Genomic DNA, 19,532 nt, shown 5'->3' on the forward strand with positions numbered 1-19,532 from the left:
TGATTGTGGACAGATTTACTAAGAACTCATTTCAGAAAACTGCTTTCCAGATAAAGTCTACTTGTAGCTGAAGGCATCGATCAAACTACTGTTACCTTCTGATCTCCACAAACTTTACTGTTCAGTGAAGAGAATCAAAGTTTGTTGAGGATTTCTAAAAAACCCACAGGTGAAGGTTTGAGAAGAACTCAGATGGATGATCTAAATGTGAAATCAAGACTCATGGTCACAAGTTTTAAGGCTTCTGTTAACCAGAAAGTTCAAACTAACAGAGAAGTACTGAGAAACTTTTAAAATTTCAGTCCTCAGACTGTCTGAAGGTTCAAACTAACAGAGAACTACTCAAGAACTTTTAGGATTTCAGTCCTCAGACTGTCTGAAGGTTCAAACTAACAGAGAACTACTCAGGAACTTAGAAGATTTCAGTCCTCAGACTGTCTGTCTCAATCGTACGACGTAGTGTGCAATTGTATGCAGATTGCACACTACGCACCAGTGAGCCAGCATACTTGTTGTTTCCGTTTTCACGCCATCTACATCAACGGAATGCACTGAAACTTTGCCCCCACTAGCTTAGCCTCGCTGTAGCATGCAGCTCAAAGGGGCGTGTCCTATCTACTCATTCATATCTATGAGAACAACGGTGGCTGCACATAAGGACGCCTGACGTTGATTAGCTGCGTAAATACCATTATACCAATATTTTTTTTTTTGTGTGCAGCGCAGATTTTCTGTGCGCGGAGACCGTGTCAGCAGTGCGCAATTGCGCACGCGCGCAGCTTAGAGGGAACAGTGCTTCTCACCCTTTTTTTTTTTTTTTTTTTTTACTAATAAAAACTAAAAATTTTGGTGGAAACCTGCAAACACATGTGGGGCACAGATTTGCAGGTTCAGTGACATTTGCACAACCTTCTACATGCAGCTCTTGCCGGCTGTCTGTGATATTTGACCACATTGACGTACTCTCCTGTATTTCATGTGTGCACCGGCTGCTTGTGCCACAGTCTAATTCTGGACTGTGGTCTGTGCTGCAGCTGCATGAGGGCAGCATCGCAGCTTCAACAGGGAAAGTGTTCGTGGAATACAGTTCACCCCAGTTAGCTGCTCCATTTAAGTTCAGACTTTTGTCATGAAAGGTACATTCAGTGCCTGGAAAGTAGGATGCACCTGCTCTTTTCTAGAAATAAACACAGATTAATAGAAAATTTGAATTGTGTTGCTAATGTCCAGAGTCAGAATTTTTCTCAGAATTGGTTTTAAAACACATCATCAGGACACCAGTGATGACACAAGCACAAGTTTCACTCAAAAGTATTACTTGAAATTTTACTTTAGTCTCCTTTTTTTGTGCCTAAACCACTTGTGAAGCGTCCTACTAATGCAAATGAAGAGGAAATGTGGTAACTTTTATTCTAAACTGATTACTGTAGCTGTTGGTCTGTTTCTAAGGCTGTTCTCCATAAGCTTAGGAACACATGGACTCATATCAGGTGCGATTCAGTGCCAAAAGCTGGGATCTGTGGGATTATGTGGAAAACGCACTGAGTGGGGTTTTGGCAGTTTTTCCGCTGCAGCTTTGCTGGTGTTTTACAGCAGCTATGATTCCAGCTGGAACCAGGAGAAATCATTTCCTCTGACCTGTTGCTCTGCCAGTTTAACACTTGCTCTCTAACATAAAACGGCAATGAAATCTCTTCTGTGTTGAGTTATTCATTTGTTGGCTCAGACTTTGTGTCCATTACCTCGAAGATTAAAATGCCAAATGTGCACCTCCCAGACATTTTGAAAGGTCAGTCTCTTGATATTAGGGTTTAATGAAGGAGTTGGAGCTGTGGTGTGAAGAGCTTCAGGTCTGCTGTTAGCTGCAGTGTGTTTATGCAGGATCAGGACGGAGCATGTGTGTGTTTTTCAGCTCGTAGGAAGAGTCCAGCTGAGTTTCCTGGCTGTCAGAGTGAGGGAGAGGGGGAGAGTGGGGCGGTCCGTGCAGCTATCGTCATTGGCATGTCAGGCATGACGGACCAGTTTGGCCCTCTTCTCCTCTTCACTCCTCCCTCCCTCTCTTCGTCTCTTCCACTCTGTGTCGTCCTCTAAAACTTTTCTCGCTCTTGTTCTTCCTGTCTCTCGCCCTCCCGATGCTCTTTCCCCTCTTTCTCTCTCTCTCTCTGTCCCGTTGGTGTTACTTTTTGCGACCTTGCCCTCTCCTGGACCAGTGGAAAATGTGATTGGAGGGCAGGACGGTTGGTAGTTGTCGGGCTTCAGGCACCATGAGTGAGTATACTGAGCACTGAATGGTTTTTAGGAGGGTTCAGCTTTATGAGCAGCTGTCCAACATCTGGATAGAATTTCACTCACTTTATCTCCCCTGTGTTTGTTTGTCTCTTCCTGTGTGTCAGGGAGACAGTCAGCTGCTTTCTTCCTTTTAGAGACTTGGACAGTTAATGGAGCGTTAAGGAACTGTCTGTCTTCACCAGTTAAATACTTGTATTTTCAAGTGTTGGCTGGTGAATTTTTGGGATGTCTGAAAAAGTTAGATTAAAGCTTCTCTGTGTTCTAACAGTATAAGAGGTTGTGTTTTTGGGTTTTAAAAGTTAAAAAAATTGAAATAAGTGTATTACAGAAAGGCAGACTTGGCTTGTAGACTGTCTCTTACTGTACTGTGCTGGTTAACAGGAGGCAGCCATATTCTAGCCATACTCTTGGGTTCATACTGTTTAGCAACATTTGGAAAGTCACATCCAGCTGTTTCAACAATCTGACACCAAGATCACGTGCTGCTGGTCTGAGTCCAGCTCACATGCTTGTATCGGGCTCAGTGCCCTAATTTAGGGTCTCCGTGTAGTGATTAGTTACACAGCACTGTATGGACAGTGTTGGGGCTCATGTTGGTGCAGTATAACACAGGGATTTTGAATTGTCCATTTTTTTGGCCTTAGTTTGACAAAACTCTGTATTTCCATGCCTCTGTATCTCACACACGTATTGGGGTGTTTGTTACTCAGACTGACTGTGGGACTATTCTTACATTTGAACTTGAACTCTCCTGCTCTGGTAGTTAATGGGTGCTATTAATGTTGGCATGTTCCTGCAGGTTGTGTTCTTTGTGCTCCCAGTCTGTATTTACATTTAAACAGTGGATTTTAACTTCTTCTGGTCATTAATCCTAATAATTCAAAAGTTAAACCAGTGCTGCCAGGTGCTCCTTTAATAGTCTGATTTTGTGTGAAGAAATTAGTCCCTGCAAGATGATTTAAAACCGTTCTGTGATCGGGCGCCCGTATAGCTCAACGCGTTGAGCAGGCGACTCATGTACAGGGCTGGTCCCCGATGCAGCTGGCCCGGGTTTGATTCCTGCTCGCGGCCCTTTGCTGCATGTCTTCCCCTGTCTCTCTCTCACTGTGCCGATCCAATAAAGCAGACAAAAAGGCCAAAAAAAATAACTTTAAAAAAAAAAAAAACGTTCTGTGATAAGATTAATGGTGCATCTAAACATTGAACAGTCACGTACTCTCAGTTATCACAGAAAGTCTGTTTACATTGAACTTTGGTCAGTTCTGGTGAGATTTTTGTGCACATTTCACATATTTAGTTTCCATTACAGAGCAGTGAAAATAGTGCAACCTAGAGTGGGTAAATGCGCCTAAAAATTGAAAACACAACACACACAGATCCACAGCTTTTACTGTCTCCACTGACCTTTTGTCAGCACAAGCTACAGAAAGGTTTTGTGCTATTATTACACCAAAACATGTCCTATCAGTATTTATTTTGGGAGCTGAGATGCATTGGACTTATTGTACAGAGGAGAAGTAGGTTTGCTTAAGTGTTAATTGTGCGCATGTAAGGTTGCAGCTTTTAATACATGCAGTGTTACAGAACTAAGCAGAAAAGATCAAATATAATGGAGCTGCTGCTGCATTGTGTATTAAGTGCAGCATAAAGACTACTTATCATTCAAATGATTCATACCACTTAATCCAAAGACAATAATGTGTTATTTTCTAAGCATTATTCCACTATTTTAAAGTGACACAAATAAGTGAAACCCATGTCATGGTAAAATGTCCCTTTTACTATTGGCTTCGGTAGGATTTCAGTACTTACTTCTGTATTGAAACTCCACTGGCTGTGTTTGCTGAATGATTCCCCAGCTGCTCTGTGTGTTTTCCAGCACAGTCAGTCATTCAGTCTGGATTAGCAAACTGTAAGAGACAGCATTGTTTGGGAGACACAGACAGACAGACAGACAGTGGAGCAACACAACGGGGAAACAAAGGACATTATTTTTTACTGTGTGTTAATTCACATTCTATGTCCATGGAAGAGCTACTGTGTTCCATATTTCCGTAGAGAAAAAAGTGACTAAAACCTGAATTGTGTGTGTCAACAGAGAGGATGTGTGTTCTAATGGAGGCCTTTTAATAGCACTCTGAAGTGATGTGTGAACAGAGAAGCACATAGCTGAAAGCTGAGGTCAGGTTTTGGTTCTCTGTTTGAATTAGTGGTTTACGGTCAAAGGTTGTTGTTGACTTACGGAGAGTTTGTGGACCGGTTTGGCTGTTGTGTCAAAAATGATTTATTTATGGTTGCAGAAGCTATTGTCTAAAACTTTCTTGTCTTTTTTATTTGTTAGTAGTACAGTTTGTCTGTAGTTGTACTAATCTGATCATATTGAGAATCTTGAACTTGGTTTGGTCTTCAGGTGCCCGTCATTGTTTTATTTATTTGGGTCGTGTCTCGTGGTTACAGTGGAAGCCTGTAAATTGTCCCGCTTATTTTTTGTCTCCTTGATAGACATTGAATCAGCTGGCTGTACAGATACTAGTGAATTATATTGTGCAGTGAAATTTTTCATGCATAAATTGGAGATAAAAATAGGTCTTAAATGCTGTGCATAACTTGTATTACTATCTTTTTACTCATGACGGGCTGATGCAGTATGGGTGGGGAATGCATTTATGCAGCAGCTGAGGTTGTGGAACCACACAAAGGGTTTTATTTACATTGTTGCATTGAGATTTATTGCACAGCTGCAACAGGTTTGATCTCCTGAGGATACAAACTAACACAAATGACCCTTCAGTTGCTACAGGAAGAGCTTGGTCAGTTCCTCACTGAGCCACTAGAGGGCCTCATACACCTTCAGGTCCAATCTTGTAGGGACACCTGTGAAATGTTTTTTCTGTTGAATTACAATACCAAGAACTAACAGTTTGTTTTACTGTGTCCACTGTCTGTATGAAATCTATAATGACTAAAAGAAAATATCATTTAAAATAAGTAACAATCACCGCGTTGTTTCTGTCTTTGTCCTTGTGCAGATGTGTGTAACAGTACTGACTTGCCGGAGCTTGAGATTATCAGCTTATTGGAGGAACAACTGCCGGTCTACAAGCTGAGGGCCGACACCATCTTCGGCTATGATCAGGATGACTGGCTGCACACGCCGCTCGTGGAGCCCGACTCTGCCCTCGACCTGACTACTGAACAGATAGAGGAGACCCTCAAATACTTCTGTGAGTTGACTGAAACTGTTTTCTAAAGATATTGGCATTTTAATCAAAGCAAGTGAACACTACACAATGGACAGGTAATTCTAGTTCAACGTTGAGGAATCTGTTAATGGGGAGTGACAATAAGAGATTTCAGATTTATGCTGACCTTGACCACGTAGGAATCAGAGCGAGCGATAGAGAGATGGCCTTCTGTCTGTCACAGTGTGTGCAGGACAGCTGGCCACGGTTGCCACAACAAACACACTCGATGGTCTGTCTCTGTGTCTCACTCTGCATTGCAATGTTGTGTTTTCACTTGCACTGAGCTCTCACGTTGTGTTTTACTGCACATGTCTGCTCTTGTCTTATCAAACTGTGGTTGTCATCTATGCCAGCTGTAAAACACACACTCACACACACATTTGCACACAATTGGAATCAAATATGCACACATCTCAGTTAAACACGTGCAAACACCGCACACAGCAAATCCAGGGAGCGTAAAGTGGGTTTTTTCACCATCAATTATTCAGTTGTAATTCATGTCTACTTGAGTAGTGACTCAGGGTAAAAACTGTTTCTAAGAATAGATCAAACATTTTATAAATAGGGGCAACTGAGAGCTGAAGCTTCATCTCGATGCCCCCTGCTGACTGGTCACTTTGACCTCGACATTCGTCAAAGACAGCCAGGTTAAGAGGCAACGACAAGGTCATGTTACGTAAGAAATGTTATGAGACATCCTGCAGAGAGCTTTTAGCAGGGTGGCTGTTGTGCTTTATTACCAGCTGTATTTTCCACATGGATTTTTGTGTTATTTTATGTTTTTTTGCTATCTTCATCCAAACTGAAGGCATATTGTTCCTCAAACAGATGGCAGGGTACCGACACCCTCAGGGGCTGTGATATATGAGCAGCAGCAGGTTTCATGATGGTCATAAAGCTCGACTTGTCCTTAGTGTGATGCTCCCTGATAAAGTGATTGTGCCAACCATCCTAGAGTATTATATAAGTCATAGTGTTTAAGCATTTACTTGTGCAATGAATTGTCTCGCTCAAGTGGTCGATGTTTGTACCTGCTGCATGAGAAGAGCATGTCTGAGGAGATGAAAACTTGGACGCAACTGATCAACTGATAACAGCTCCATGTTGTATTAACATCACACCTACATGTCTGACTAAACAAAGGAGTTGGGTGGTCTGATTGATAGATTTTTCCTGTGTGTATCTACAGTGTAGTTGCAGTTAAGTATTGTCACATAAATAATACCAATCAGTGTGTTGGGGATATGGATGGAAAATGATTTTAAAGAGGCCAGTGAATAATCACAACTAGCGCTGTTTGTTCTTGATATCTTGAGATAATCTTGCATTATTTTCATTTCCTTATCAAAAAAGTTTCATATTACCTTTATATAAACTGAATACATTTTTATTGATAGTTCACCTTTTGGTGTAACTGCATACTTTTACTAAACAGTCATCATGGAATCATCACAGATGTAGTCATAATGCATGTATTCTCATGTAGAAACACTTGGTGAGCTGTGACTACATCTAAAACAGGGGGCTGATGCAACCTCACTGCATTATACGAGTAAAACTGGAGCAGTTATGTGGCTCCTCTGGCTCATTAGAATTAAACTGTGTGTGAGTCACTTTATTAGCAGTAGGAGAAATGCAGACTATTATGTCTCAGTTGATCCTCTTTTAGAAAGCATCAATTTGTGTGCAGTTAGCCTGTTAGCACCTGTTAGCTCCACATCGTGAGCTGTAGGATGTGTTGAGCTTATTATTTTAATCATTTTCAGTATTAGCCTGTGTTTGCACTTTCAAGGTGGTTGACATTGAACTTTGTTTATATTGTTATTAAATTGGTGGTGCTTTGCTTCTCGCTAATGTTCAACTTACTCTCTCACATGCATTCATTTCATCACTAATCCTTGAACGCTCAGAGGGTTCATTCATTTTGGGTTTGCCACGTCACCTCTGCCAACGCTGCCTCTTCCCTGCTAACTGCTTCTACATGCTGCTCAGCCGTAGGCCTTGGAGTCTGAGCCTGTTACTATAGCAACCACACAGAAGGACAAAGTAGAGGAGAGGAGGGGGAACTGCTGACATGTGAATGGTGGGCGGGATTAGGCTCGCTGTGATTGGCTGTGGACGCTCTTTGAGCCTGCCCATCCCTCTATGTCATCATTATCATCATTTCTGCTGCAAAACCCGTGACTGCTGCTGCTGCTGCTGCTCCCTCACTCTCTGTATCTCTGTGTTTATTGAGTCATTGTGAGGAATGCGGTGGTCCATGTGTAGAGCTGGTGCTGCCGGTGAGCTGGGAATGTCACAGTAGGGAAGGAAAAGGTTATGATTTAGGACCTCAAGAGGACAACACTAGCAAGAGGACAGACTCACAGGGGCAGAAGATAAATTGACTTGAAGCTATGAATGGATTCCAGCATGAGATGATAGGATTGGATACATCTGCTGAAGCTTTGGAGTGACAGACTGACAGATTGACAGAAGACAGCTGAAACTGTAAAGAATTCACAGTGGATAAAAACACAATAAAGTGACAGGTTTTTTGGTTTTTTTTTGCCTGCTGACAACTGATGACGCAAGTAACGGTTCTGTGGGATGACAAGCAGGAATGACTCCAGCAACACAACAAATGGAGCATAACACCCTGACAGGCCGCTGATAATTGGAACAGAAGCGACATATGAGGAGTCTCTAATCAACAATGTGCCCACTGGTAGCCGCTAAGCATGCTGGGAGAGCAGAACCGGGTGCTGACCGAGTGACCGACGGGCTTTATCAGTAACTGATTAGAGCCCAGTGACAGGTGCTCGTCTCTGACCATGCTGGGATGCTGGATCCGCCAGCGATGCTACAGCTAAGTATGCTGGGACATTGGAAAGTGTGCAGCTGTCTGTCAGAGCAGTGAGGATGAAGAGACGAGGCCACACCAGAGGCCAGAGGTTTGTCAAGGCAGACTACTATGAACTGGACTGGTACTATGAGGAGTGTACTGATGGTAAGAGTCTGCTGAAGTGTTTGTGCTGCGCAAAAGTCAAATTACTTACTGGTGTGGTGTCATTGGGAATGTAGTAGTGGTAAGAGGTTGGTTTTGCAGTAGTTTTTTATTGTATATTTGAATACAATACTTGTGCAGTTATTAGATCACCACAATACATCATATAATACATAGTTTAGGGATGATTTTTTGTAACTGTTGTAGAATCAAATGTATTGGAAGTACCAAAACTAGAAAAGAGCTGCTTATAAACTAGCTGGGTGCAATAAGAAAGCTGCTTGCTGTGCAGTTCATACATCTAGATCTGAACTTGTCGTTAAAGAATGAAAGTAAGTAATGGAGAAGAGGACGTTTTAGAAAGTGAGTTGAGAATTAAGTGTTGTTTTAAGGATGTCTTTCGTGCTTGATGTTTGATAGCAGTTGATCAAAAGTTGACATGAAATAATATAAAATTTTACCTTAAACCAATTGTAGATTTTTTTTTTTTTAAAAAATTACAAAATAGAAGTGGAATCATCTTAAATTGATGTTTTCCTTCTTGTTTAATTCCTACTGAAACCATGTGAAAGTGACCTTGTGGCTTGGCATTCTCACCACTGAAGTTATGAAAGGACAGCAGCATTAAAGCTACAGCAGACAGTAGCTGCTATGTGGCATCTGAGTCAGTGTGGCATCTAAAACAGAGCTAAAACGGTAGCTGTGGGTGCAGGAAGTGGGACTGGGTTTCGTTGTGGTTCCTCTGTGCTGTTTCTGGATCAGGACCAGAGAGCTGCAGGTGCTAATGCCAGCTATGTTGTAATCACAGCAGCAAAAACACAGTCAGACCTGCACTGGTGAATCATAAAGATAAGTGGCAAAGTTACTGGATAAAAGCAGCTAAATCTGTCAAGAGCTCTGAAATACCTGCCTGTGCTTGTGAATTTTTGGAAGCACCCTTTATGTGCTATTTTGTGTAGTATTAAGCATTTTGTGCCATATTTGATCATAATAAACAACAGATAAGTCGAAAGAAATAGCTGTAAAATGACTCTTTAACCACAGATTTTGGTGCAGTGACTGTTTTTATATAATGTACCCCAGTTTGTTACGACAGCCTGTGCTATTGTCTTGCAGCAGCTTCACTTTGTAACCTGTGGGGAGTAATGAATCTACAGATTGAACCACTAAGACATGTGGAGGACTGATGGTGGCTGGTCATGTGACAGGTGTGACTAACAGCAGGTTATATCAGTGGTTGGTTTATTAGTAGGATGTTGTCCTCTCTGCTTCTTTCATCATCTTTCCCTCCCTATCATTTGTAATGTCGCTGCTATGCTCCATTACATAATGTGCTATGTAACCCATTGCATCACCTGTTATCATTGCTTTCCCTTTGAATGAACACAGGTGCATGTTTGAGAATTTGTTCCATTTTGATATGATTAAGCTCTACATTTGATGTGAAGAGTAAGATCGATTAGTTATGTGGGCTTTATTCTGCATCTGTGCCAGGGATGCTCTGTTGAAATTCTTACATAACAGTTTGAGACAGCTCAGCATCTTCCCAATGTGAGCTGTTGAGCTTTAACGTCTGCGATATTATTCAGCTATGGCTGCCAGCCCAGCTTTGATTTTCTGTTTTTAGTCCTTTTTTGTTTTTTCTTTTAAATGCCTGGTGCTGAAATGATTAAATACTAGATGAGATGTGACGTACGGTTTCTTTGATAAGTCTTGTCATGGAGTGTGGAGGCAGAAATAGAAGGCAGCTGGTTTTATTCTGAGAGTTGCAGGGGAGGGTTGAGGAAGTAGGTTGGCTTATATTTAGCCCGATGATTTGCATGCTGCTCCACTCCAAGCCGCTCTTGTTGTTAGCTGCCTGCCAAATAGTCTTTGGCACTTTTCAAAGCCTTCAAAACAAATGGCTGAATGGACAGAGGACAAGCAGGACAGAGGGCTGGCGCTCAGGAAAAGAGCAACTTATTGTTTTAGAGGGAATGTGAGGGAGAGTTGTAGAAAACCAAGTGAATCTGGGTGACAAAGCACGTACATTAGTGGCAGTTTTGCTGTGATTTAAGAAACTGTTTGATACTGCTTCAAGTAAATTATGTTTGTTTCCAAGTTTAGCTTTTAAATGATATCTGTGCCCCTTTCCACTCAGCTCTAGCTCTAACCTTACAGTTCTCCTCAGACACTATCAAACTACTCTACACTGCGCAATGACAAGTTGTAGTATTGGAGTAATTCAGCTGTAGATGTTTGAACTGGAAACCAATTCTGATTGGTTCCTGAGGTTTGTTACATATGAAAACCAGGATGTCTAAAACCAGGGTTTTGAGACTGTCATCAATCGCTCAGACATCGTGTTGGCTGTGATATTTTACTCAAAATATGTATCCTAGCATAGAAAAAAAACACCATATTAGCATGTGAATAAGGAAAAAGTATGTTAATTTTTCTTAGACATTACATTCTGTATTTTAGAGACTGTATTTGCAGTAAGTAGGACAACTAGTAGCTCTCTGTCTGTTGTTGCTTTCTTAATAAAGAGGCTACAGTTGTGACCTCAAAGGAAATATGAGTGAGACGTATAGCTTTTTTATCCTCTTTTATTCATATTATAAAATATAGTCTCAAATTGTTTCACCATGTTCTTTAAACATACATGCAACAAAAAGATACAAAAAATAATGGCATATAGACATATGGCAACAATTCGAAACAAGAAAGGGAAAGATATATATGCAAAAAAAATGTGAAAAAAATTCTAGATAAATACCTCAAAAAACACAGTCATCATGATAAATTGCAAAGTAACTGCTGTTAAGGCTACAGATCAGAGCTGTAAAAACATAATCAGCAGCTTCACACTCTGGAACTACAGTTTTCTATATGGTCAAAGCTCTGAATAGATGGGCAGCACCAAAACATATTAATTTCTCATAATTATCATTAATTTCTTCACTGATATCCCGATCCTGTGATATTGTAGCAGCTAACAGTGAGGGAATCTGCATGACATGATACCTTTTGCTGCTGGGGGTTATAATAAGAAAATAATCAGTGGCTGGGCTTACAAGCTGTAGCATGAATAAAGCCACAAACCTGTAGGTATCTGGAAGGAAACTGAGTACAAAGTCTCACAGATTTTAGCAAATGGTTTATACCTGTAGCTAATTATTGTCTAATTTAGTGAATATTTTTAAAAAGTACTGCAAAATATGCCAACAGAAACCTAACAGACACAGAGGAGGATGCATGAGAGTAAGAATTCAAAAACTAATGATGTGTGAAGAGCAAAATGGGAGCAGAAAGGCGATGATGGTGGGAAAACACTTCCCAGAAGCACTGAGCGGTGTTTGTCCAGAGCTCTTTTGTTGCCTGCGGCTCTTCATCCATAGGACCATTGAAGGGAGTTACTCAAGCGTGCAGGCCGGTACTGAGCTGGCATCAGTTTTCTTCACCAATTACAGTAATTAAGACACTTAAGCAGTGACTAATGAGCAGAGAGTTGGGCCCATTTTGATGTGACCCAAAATCATATATGGAGGATTGGGCCTTATAGGTTTCACCAGGTCAGCTAAGATACACATATAATACAGTATACAGAGTTTATTTTTCTTAACATGTAATCAAACTGTCTAACTTTATAGGCATATTATGATAATATTTTGCCATTTTTTGGCAAAAATATATTCATGTATTTTCCAATACTCATCTTTTAATAGATTCTCACATGAATTAAGAGCTGAAACATGTTTGTTTTAAGAGAACAGCTAACATGTACTCGGATGAGCACCGAGGACAGTTAATAATTGAATTGTCTGACTGAGTGATAACAGTTCTCCCTCTGTTTATTCTTAACCCCTGAACCATTTAAGTGATGTGATAAAGCATCAAGGAAGATGTTTAAACTTAATGGTTAACTTACGTATGTTACAGCACCACTTCTGAATCTTTATGAAACGCTTCTTACACAAGTTGTGAAAGTTTTGTAATTCTGTAGATCTGCCAGTTAAGGAGGGAAGCTTCTGGATAAAAGTTTTGAAGTTTGAGTTGTCTGGAAACTTTAACTGAACATGTTGCACAGTCTGGTTAACTTGTTTTGGTGCCTGTTTCCTAAGCTACAGTTAGGGATTGGTTTTCAGTATTTAACATGTTTTAGAACATTCATATTCTAAGGTTTCCATATTAGTTTGTTGTATTGTTAGTTTTCAGTGTGGGGAAAATATCTAATAGCATTTTTTTTGACTGGCATTGGAATTGTATTTGGAATATAATTTGTTTAAGCTAAGTTTCTATTCAGTGTTTATTGTCTGATAGATTTAAAAAATATAATGAAGCTTTACTACATGAGATACCTTTAAAGTCATGAAGGAGGAAAGCATGAATTTGTAAAACCACTGATGCAACCGATTAAGCCCTGCATCATGCTACATGGTGTATATCCTAAATTGCAGTCTTTGCAGTTTGCTAATTGTATTGTTTTATATTACTGTTTAAATTTCAATTAAATGAATTGTTCCGCTCTAGTTTCAGGAGTTTTGATGGACTCTGACTGTCTAGACTTTGAACGCTCTTTTCTGTTTTTGTTTGGGTGCTGCTTCCATTTTAGGAAAGTAGTGAATTTTTACTATGCTCATCTTGTCTGTGCAGTTTAGAGCAGATAAGAGCACACATTGATAAGAATTGTGTTCAGTTTATTTATAGTTGAAGATTTGAGTGACCTGCTTCTGCAACAGCGAGTCTTCAGTGTTTACATGGTTATAATGAAATAATATGCAATTGTCCAGATTCAGGCAAATATTTGTTGGTAAATTTAAATATTTGTGTTGTGAGATTAACATATTTTCAGGTTTTAAAAAAATCTATTTATTTCACTTTTACAATTACATTCTCATAAAGAGACAAGAAATTTAAATGCTTTAACCTCCCATTTTAGACGCCATTTTCCAGCCCAACTGCAGTTTTCTTATCTAAGGAATCTCATTTGATACCATGTGGGCGTTTAACACAGGTAAAAACATTTACCTGTGGAGGTTCCTGTGTGTCTGGCCCCACCCTGGAAACAGGTGTTTGGCCTCTATAGTGACAGTAGAGCAGCCACAAAGTGGACTCTACCAAGTTACCTTCACTTGAGGGGGGGTTGAAAAATGACTATTTTCCACTGGACGTTGCCACTCTGAACCACTACAGTCATAAATATTACAGCTGTAGCATGTATTTTAACCTAGGTTTGTCAGCCTTTATACGCTGATGATCATGATGTCTGCAAACTGTGAGTGTGTGCCAGTCTACCCCTAGTCTGTGGTGAAGTCGAGTGGTCCATTCACTGACCAGTCACAGAGGAGAAGAGGTGGAGTCAGGATAGTCTCACTGAGCTGCCACTGGGGACATATATTACACACACCTTTAGAAATTCAAACAGCTGATACTACCTGACAGGTAGAACCACACAGACTCTGCCTGTCGTTTACAATGGAGTGTTTAGAGAGACATACGCCCTCAACTTTGGAACCAGCACGGCGTTGGATGTGTCACATCTGTGCACATTTAGGTGTTGATTCATAGATTATACTGGTAGGAGTCATGAAGCTGCATCTGCTGGCTTTGTGCTTCACTGGTTTGTTTTAGTGCCAGAGCTAAGGATGGCACTGTTCTTTTATGGCACCGAGGACGAGCTGGAATTCACCAACCAGCCTGATGAGGACAAGGAATATGTTTGTTTGCCCAGTCCTGAGAGCACAGTGCAGGAGGAAGAAGAGGAAAAAGAGGAGGAATATGTCTGTTTTCCCAGTCATGACGAGTCCAAACAGGAGGAGGAGGAAGAAATGGATGAAATGCAACAGGTTTTGTGTGAAGGTAGTTGTGGACATCTCTCTAATCTAAATCAGTAGCTCTGCTTAGCTCTCACTGCTTTGTCTCACCCAGTGTTATTTGTTGTTGTGTGATTCTTAAGTCTTAATTCCTTATTAGAAGTGATGAACCAGTGAGTCGCTGTGTAACCTTTTGAAAGGTATCACGTCTCCTGTGGCTTCTTCGTGCAGCTTCTCTCCCTCATGTTACTGATTAGGTTCATATATTTGGTCTCATCACAGCGTGGTTCATCTGCCTGCTGGGCTGACATGTTCAAATATGGGTTGGGCTCTTTATGTCACATCAGTGTTGTGCATTGAGTCCCAGTGCGCTATAGTTTTAACTGGGCTTTAAAATGCACTATTAATCTGCTTTGACATGCAGGTGGTTAGTTTGTGTTTTGTCATTTTGAGTTTACTTTCAGTTAAAATGATACACAAGGCAGAGAGATGATGACAGAAGGATTTTTAAAGGTTTGCATTTATACTAGTATTAAGCAAGGATGGAGGTCTGGGTAATCAGATCAGCTGAACTGAAGCTGCTATAGTGAAGTTGTCATTTCTTTTTTTCAAAATATGCATAAAAATATGCAAATAGTAGAGTTTTTTTTTATATCTATTGTTGGTCTTTTGTCTGAATATTTGTTGATGTATGAATTAGGACTGCACATTATTTTTTTTAAAAAGTGACATTTTTGTTTTTCTGTGATTCTAAAAAAAAAAAAAAAAAAGAGAAAAATACAGGAATTTTTCAACCAGATGTCTTAAATAATTATATTCAGAAAGAATAATCATTGTAGAGTGTTTGGGGTGATTTTGTAGAGGAGTGCAGCTGCATTGAAAATAAAAAAATGTAATAAAGCTAGGAAAATAAAGCCATATTTAAGGTTTGTTTTGGATGACATTCAGGTCTTACTTTGCACTCAGAGCTTTGCATTGCCGGTTTAAATAGTCTCGAGTAGTGATGACAATTGTAAGAAACACGCAATGTTGATGTTCAAACTATATATTCTGTAACTGTATTATAAAGTAGGGAAAGGTGTAAAGAACAATACACAAGACTCAGATGTTACTGTTTCATGAATATGTTTTACAGTGGCAATAAAGGTAGATATAAACCCAGGTTCAATAAGGAAACGGTGCTCAGTGATACACACTTGCATTATATTTTAACTGTTGTTATTGCTGTGTTTGGAGTATCGATTACAATAACAGGCATCCATTCTGCATGTTGTCTCGGTGTTTGTTTGTTTGCAGGAGCCTGTGTGTTGTGTGTTGCCCAGTAGCAGACAGACGTATCAGGCTGTCTGTAACTCCAGACTCCTGCTGCACAGCACCGAGACTGAAAACCAGCAAGGTCTGCTAATAGTTTTATCTGGAGGTTTAACTGTCATCCAACTCAAAACTCTGAGTTACCTGTTAGAAAAATGTTCTGAGATGGTTATCTGTAGTTCTACTTATCTATAAGGGCGTAACACGTATAGTTTTTAGCTTACGTGTTCCTTGTTCGGTGCTGAATACAACCAAATGTGTGACATTTCCTCTACTTTGTCATCTTCGTGGCACAAAACAGAAGGAGTGCATCTTCTTAAGTTACTGAGTCTTTGTCTAAAATATCAAGAAAACATCCTGATCGCCTTCCATTATCATGTTACACCTTCTCTGACGTAATCCAGGTTACTGGTGCTTTCTCTTTAATGTTTTGTCCTCATTGTCTGCAGTGTCTGTTTAGTACCAAAGTGGATTAATAGAGGAAACAAGCAAGAAAATTACTATGTACTGTTACTTTGTTAGTTAAACCATCATCATTTGTTTAAGCTCAGTCATTTACCCTGGGTGGAGTGTCCCCATGGATATAAACCAGCATGGTATTTCATTGAAAGCACACAAACAATTAGAAAGCATGAAGGTAAACAGGCTGCACCTTTCCTTATCGACTGTACAGTCTCATAATGGAGCAGATAGCAGATGAATAAGTGAAAAATGTTCCTTGTCTGTGTGTGTCCATGGTAACAGTCTGTGTCTGAAAACCCACCCAGATGAAAAGGTTGTGTGTAATTTTGGATTTTTTCCTAGTTTGTGTCTGTGTAAGTCAGATTTTTATCTATCAAAATGTCTGAAGTTAAAACTAACCAATAAACCTTGTATGATCAAACTCTGAAATACGTCAGCAGCGACTGGATATATTGCAGTGAAAGTTGCACCCATAATCTCTGGAGAATAACACCACATGACTTTGGTGATCCCATGAATTTTTCATCAGAAAAATACAGTGAGGAGTCTTGAGGGAAATTACTGAATGAATTGCACTGAAGTCTGTTATTCCAGTTCCCTTACATACATTTTCAAAAGTAGTGCAATACATGCACTTTTTCTACAGCACAGTCATCATTTCAAAATTTTAATTTGTCCTATGCTTTGGTTTATGAACCAAAGTGTTGCAAAACTAAGAATTTTGGGTGTTTTTTAGCAAATGTGAGCAATCGTAGGAGCTTCAGTAGAAATCAGTTGGAATCTCTTGTAGGTTCTTGAAGATGTTCCACCTTCATCCAAGAGGCTTCTTCAGTTCTAACTAACTAATGAGGGACTTAGAGAATTCATAGTCTCTCTAACTCACATAGATATTGGCCCATTAATGACCCAGGACTCACACACTTCCAGGCGTGAATTGTTGTGAAATCAGGCGGTCCACCAACGACAGCAATCATGGTGATGTGTCATGCCAGTTAATGGGCCAATAGCCATGTGAGCTGAGGTAACTATGAATTCTGTAACTCTCTATTAGTCAGTTAGAACTAAAGAAGCCTCTTGGATGAAGGCGAAACATCTTCAAGCGCCTACAAGAGAAGTCTAGTTGATTTTTACTGATGATTACCCTGACCTGGATGACTAAGAAACTACACAGACAAGCTTGAGCAAGCTGTCAGACCAAACTCAGATGAATGTCTTTACAGAACAGATGGAACTTGGTAAACGTTAAACTTCCTGTGACCACATATTGTTGTGCCTATGTACAGCCACTATCATGATTCTTAAGTGTAGTTTCTATACAGGCAACCTCATTATTTGCCATCTTGACTTGTTTGACTGATGGGTTCGTAGATGTGAAGTGGTTTAAATCCCAGATGATCCTTGAAACCTTTGGGTGAAAATAAACCATGAAGACATTGAGGTGCCCTTATTTAATCAAACAAAATGCCTCTGTGAAGCCGCTCAGTGTCATGCCTGCTCATTCAACCTTGACTGGATAGAAAAGCTGATTTAATAATGGATGATAATGATGGGAAATATCCTTAACTAACATGCAGCCAGCTAGAGGCCTGGTGTCTGTTTCCAGAAGCTGTACACTCACTGTAACACGTGAGGATATGAAAATGTAGCGTTTGCATTGGACAAGCCTCTTTTGCATTCTGTGAGGCCTCTGAAGTAGCAGTGTTGTGTATGTTCACTGTGCACTGTTCTTTTTAAGCTAAAACTTCTGTAGAAGCTGAAATAACTACATAGTTGATTTCCAAAGGCATGTGTCATGTCGTCCTCCAGACAGCGTGAGATCACACTTTCTCTCTCCAGCTGACGGTGGTAAAAGTGACTCATGATGCTGTTCAGAAATAGACAAAACCTGATACATCCCCACAGAGTACTTTTATCAATTTGTTAGAGTCATTGTTGCTTTAGAAAAAATTTTGCAAGAAGCTGAGAATAAGCAATAAAATCAGTTTTGGAAACCAGTTACTGCTCTTTTGGTTTGTTTGGTTGTCTATGAGATGCTGTTTGAATTTGGACCTTTAAGTCATATGAATTTAGAGTCAATGAGCTCATTCTGTTCTGTGTCTGCATTCAATAACTTATCTTTTCAGACTCAGCATTCAGACTGAATAGCAGGGGCCTGTATGGGGTCAGTGTGTGGGTGTGTATGTATATAGCATGGGTGTGTGCACTTCTTAGGAACATTATATGATTCAGGAACAGGGAAAGGAGATAGCAGAGGACCAATGGAAGCTTTGTTTATTTGTCAATCACACTAGTTGTAATGTGGAATCCAACACGTAGCTGTGTTTGCTCTACTGAGTTATATAAGCTGGAATTTATACTAGCTGACTAAAACTGATGCACTCCATCCCTTTTATATCGATGAGGGCAGAGTAAATATCAGAAACACCTTTAGTTATTATGCCATAGAATTCAACAGTGAATTAACATCTTAAAATGGTTCGGTTGCAGCGTTGTACCTAATAAACTGGTAAAGTGTAATGTACATGGAAAGAGCTTTTTTTAGGCAAATAATACGCTTAGATTTTTATTGTTTAAGAAAATAGTCAGCACATTTAAAGAAGAAAGAAATCACATACTTTTAGAGGGTTTCACTGCACTGCAAAAACTCAAAATCTTACCAAGTCTGTTTGTCTTATTTTTAGTCACAATGTCTCATCCCACTTGATTTAAGATAAATTCACTTAACAAGTGACATTTCAGCAAGATGGAGGGATTTGTTTTAAGACAATGCTTCTTAAATATCTTGTTAAGTCAAACAATCTTTAAATTATCTTGTTTTGAGTTGTCTTTTACAAGAAAAGTCAAAATAAGTTTAATACATCTCAAATTAGGAGGTTACATGAAAGCAAAAATCTATTTTTGACTGAAAAACTGCCATTTCTTTTAGCATGTCTGGCTTATTTTAAGACACCTAAGCTTGGCAATCCTGGTAAAATAGAGCTTAAAATAAGTTTTCCCAGCTAATTTTAAGATCTCAATATTCTAAATATCATATCTTATTTCAAGAAATCTTACCAAGCCATTTTTCACTTTTTTCTATTGGCAGATTTTTTCCACTTATTTCAAGGTAAAAGTTCCTTGAAATAAGTTTTTTTTCCCCCTTGTTTTGAGAGGGGCATTTTTCCAGTGTGTATAATACTCTGTGAAAAATGCAAAAATGGTCACAATTTTACTACACTCATAAATCTTCTTATGGGAATTTTGCATTAAACCTTTTTTTGTCTCTGTGTGTCTTCAGTGCTGTGTGCTGACAGAGTGGGCCAGATGACGAAGACCTACAGCGACATCGACGCCGTCACTCGACTGCTGGAAGAGGTAAGATCACGTAAATAAAAATCAGATCTGAACACTCTGAACCACAAGTAGTTCCTGAACGCTTTTGGCTTGACACATTTTTTTTCT

General features: G+C 39.7%; 1 protein-coding gene across 7 annotated transcripts in view; it reads left to right on the forward strand.

Annotated features, from left to right (window-relative positions):
• trak1a (trafficking protein, kinesin binding 1a) overlaps window positions 1-19,532 on the forward strand; it is a 49,445-nt gene that overhangs the window by 12,076 nt on the left and 17,837 nt on the right. For 2 of the 7 annotated variants that reach the window (XR_002748242.3, XM_023299779.3), the window contains exons 1-2: window positions 13,938-14,364; window positions 19,369-19,445. Coding sequence is in view for 6 of the 7 variants with exons in the window: in XM_023299779.3 (XP_023155547.2) it covers window positions 14,151-14,364; window positions 19,369-19,445 (291 nt within the window). In the remaining variant the exon portion in view is untranslated. Of the gene's footprint in view, window positions 1-2,062; window positions 2,269-5,318; window positions 5,514-7,739; window positions 8,527-13,937; window positions 14,365-19,368; window positions 19,446-19,532 lie in introns of those variants that run through there. The other 5 variants (XM_035943959.2, XM_055013558.1, XM_055013560.1 and 2 more) reach the window with 5 other exon arrangements.

Source organism: Amphiprion ocellaris, chromosome 9 (genome assembly GCF_022539595.1).
Source record: "Amphiprion ocellaris isolate individual 3 ecotype Okinawa chromosome 9, ASM2253959v1, whole genome shotgun sequence".
Classification (NCBI taxonomy): domain Eukaryota; kingdom Metazoa; phylum Chordata; class Actinopteri; family Pomacentridae; genus Amphiprion; species Amphiprion ocellaris.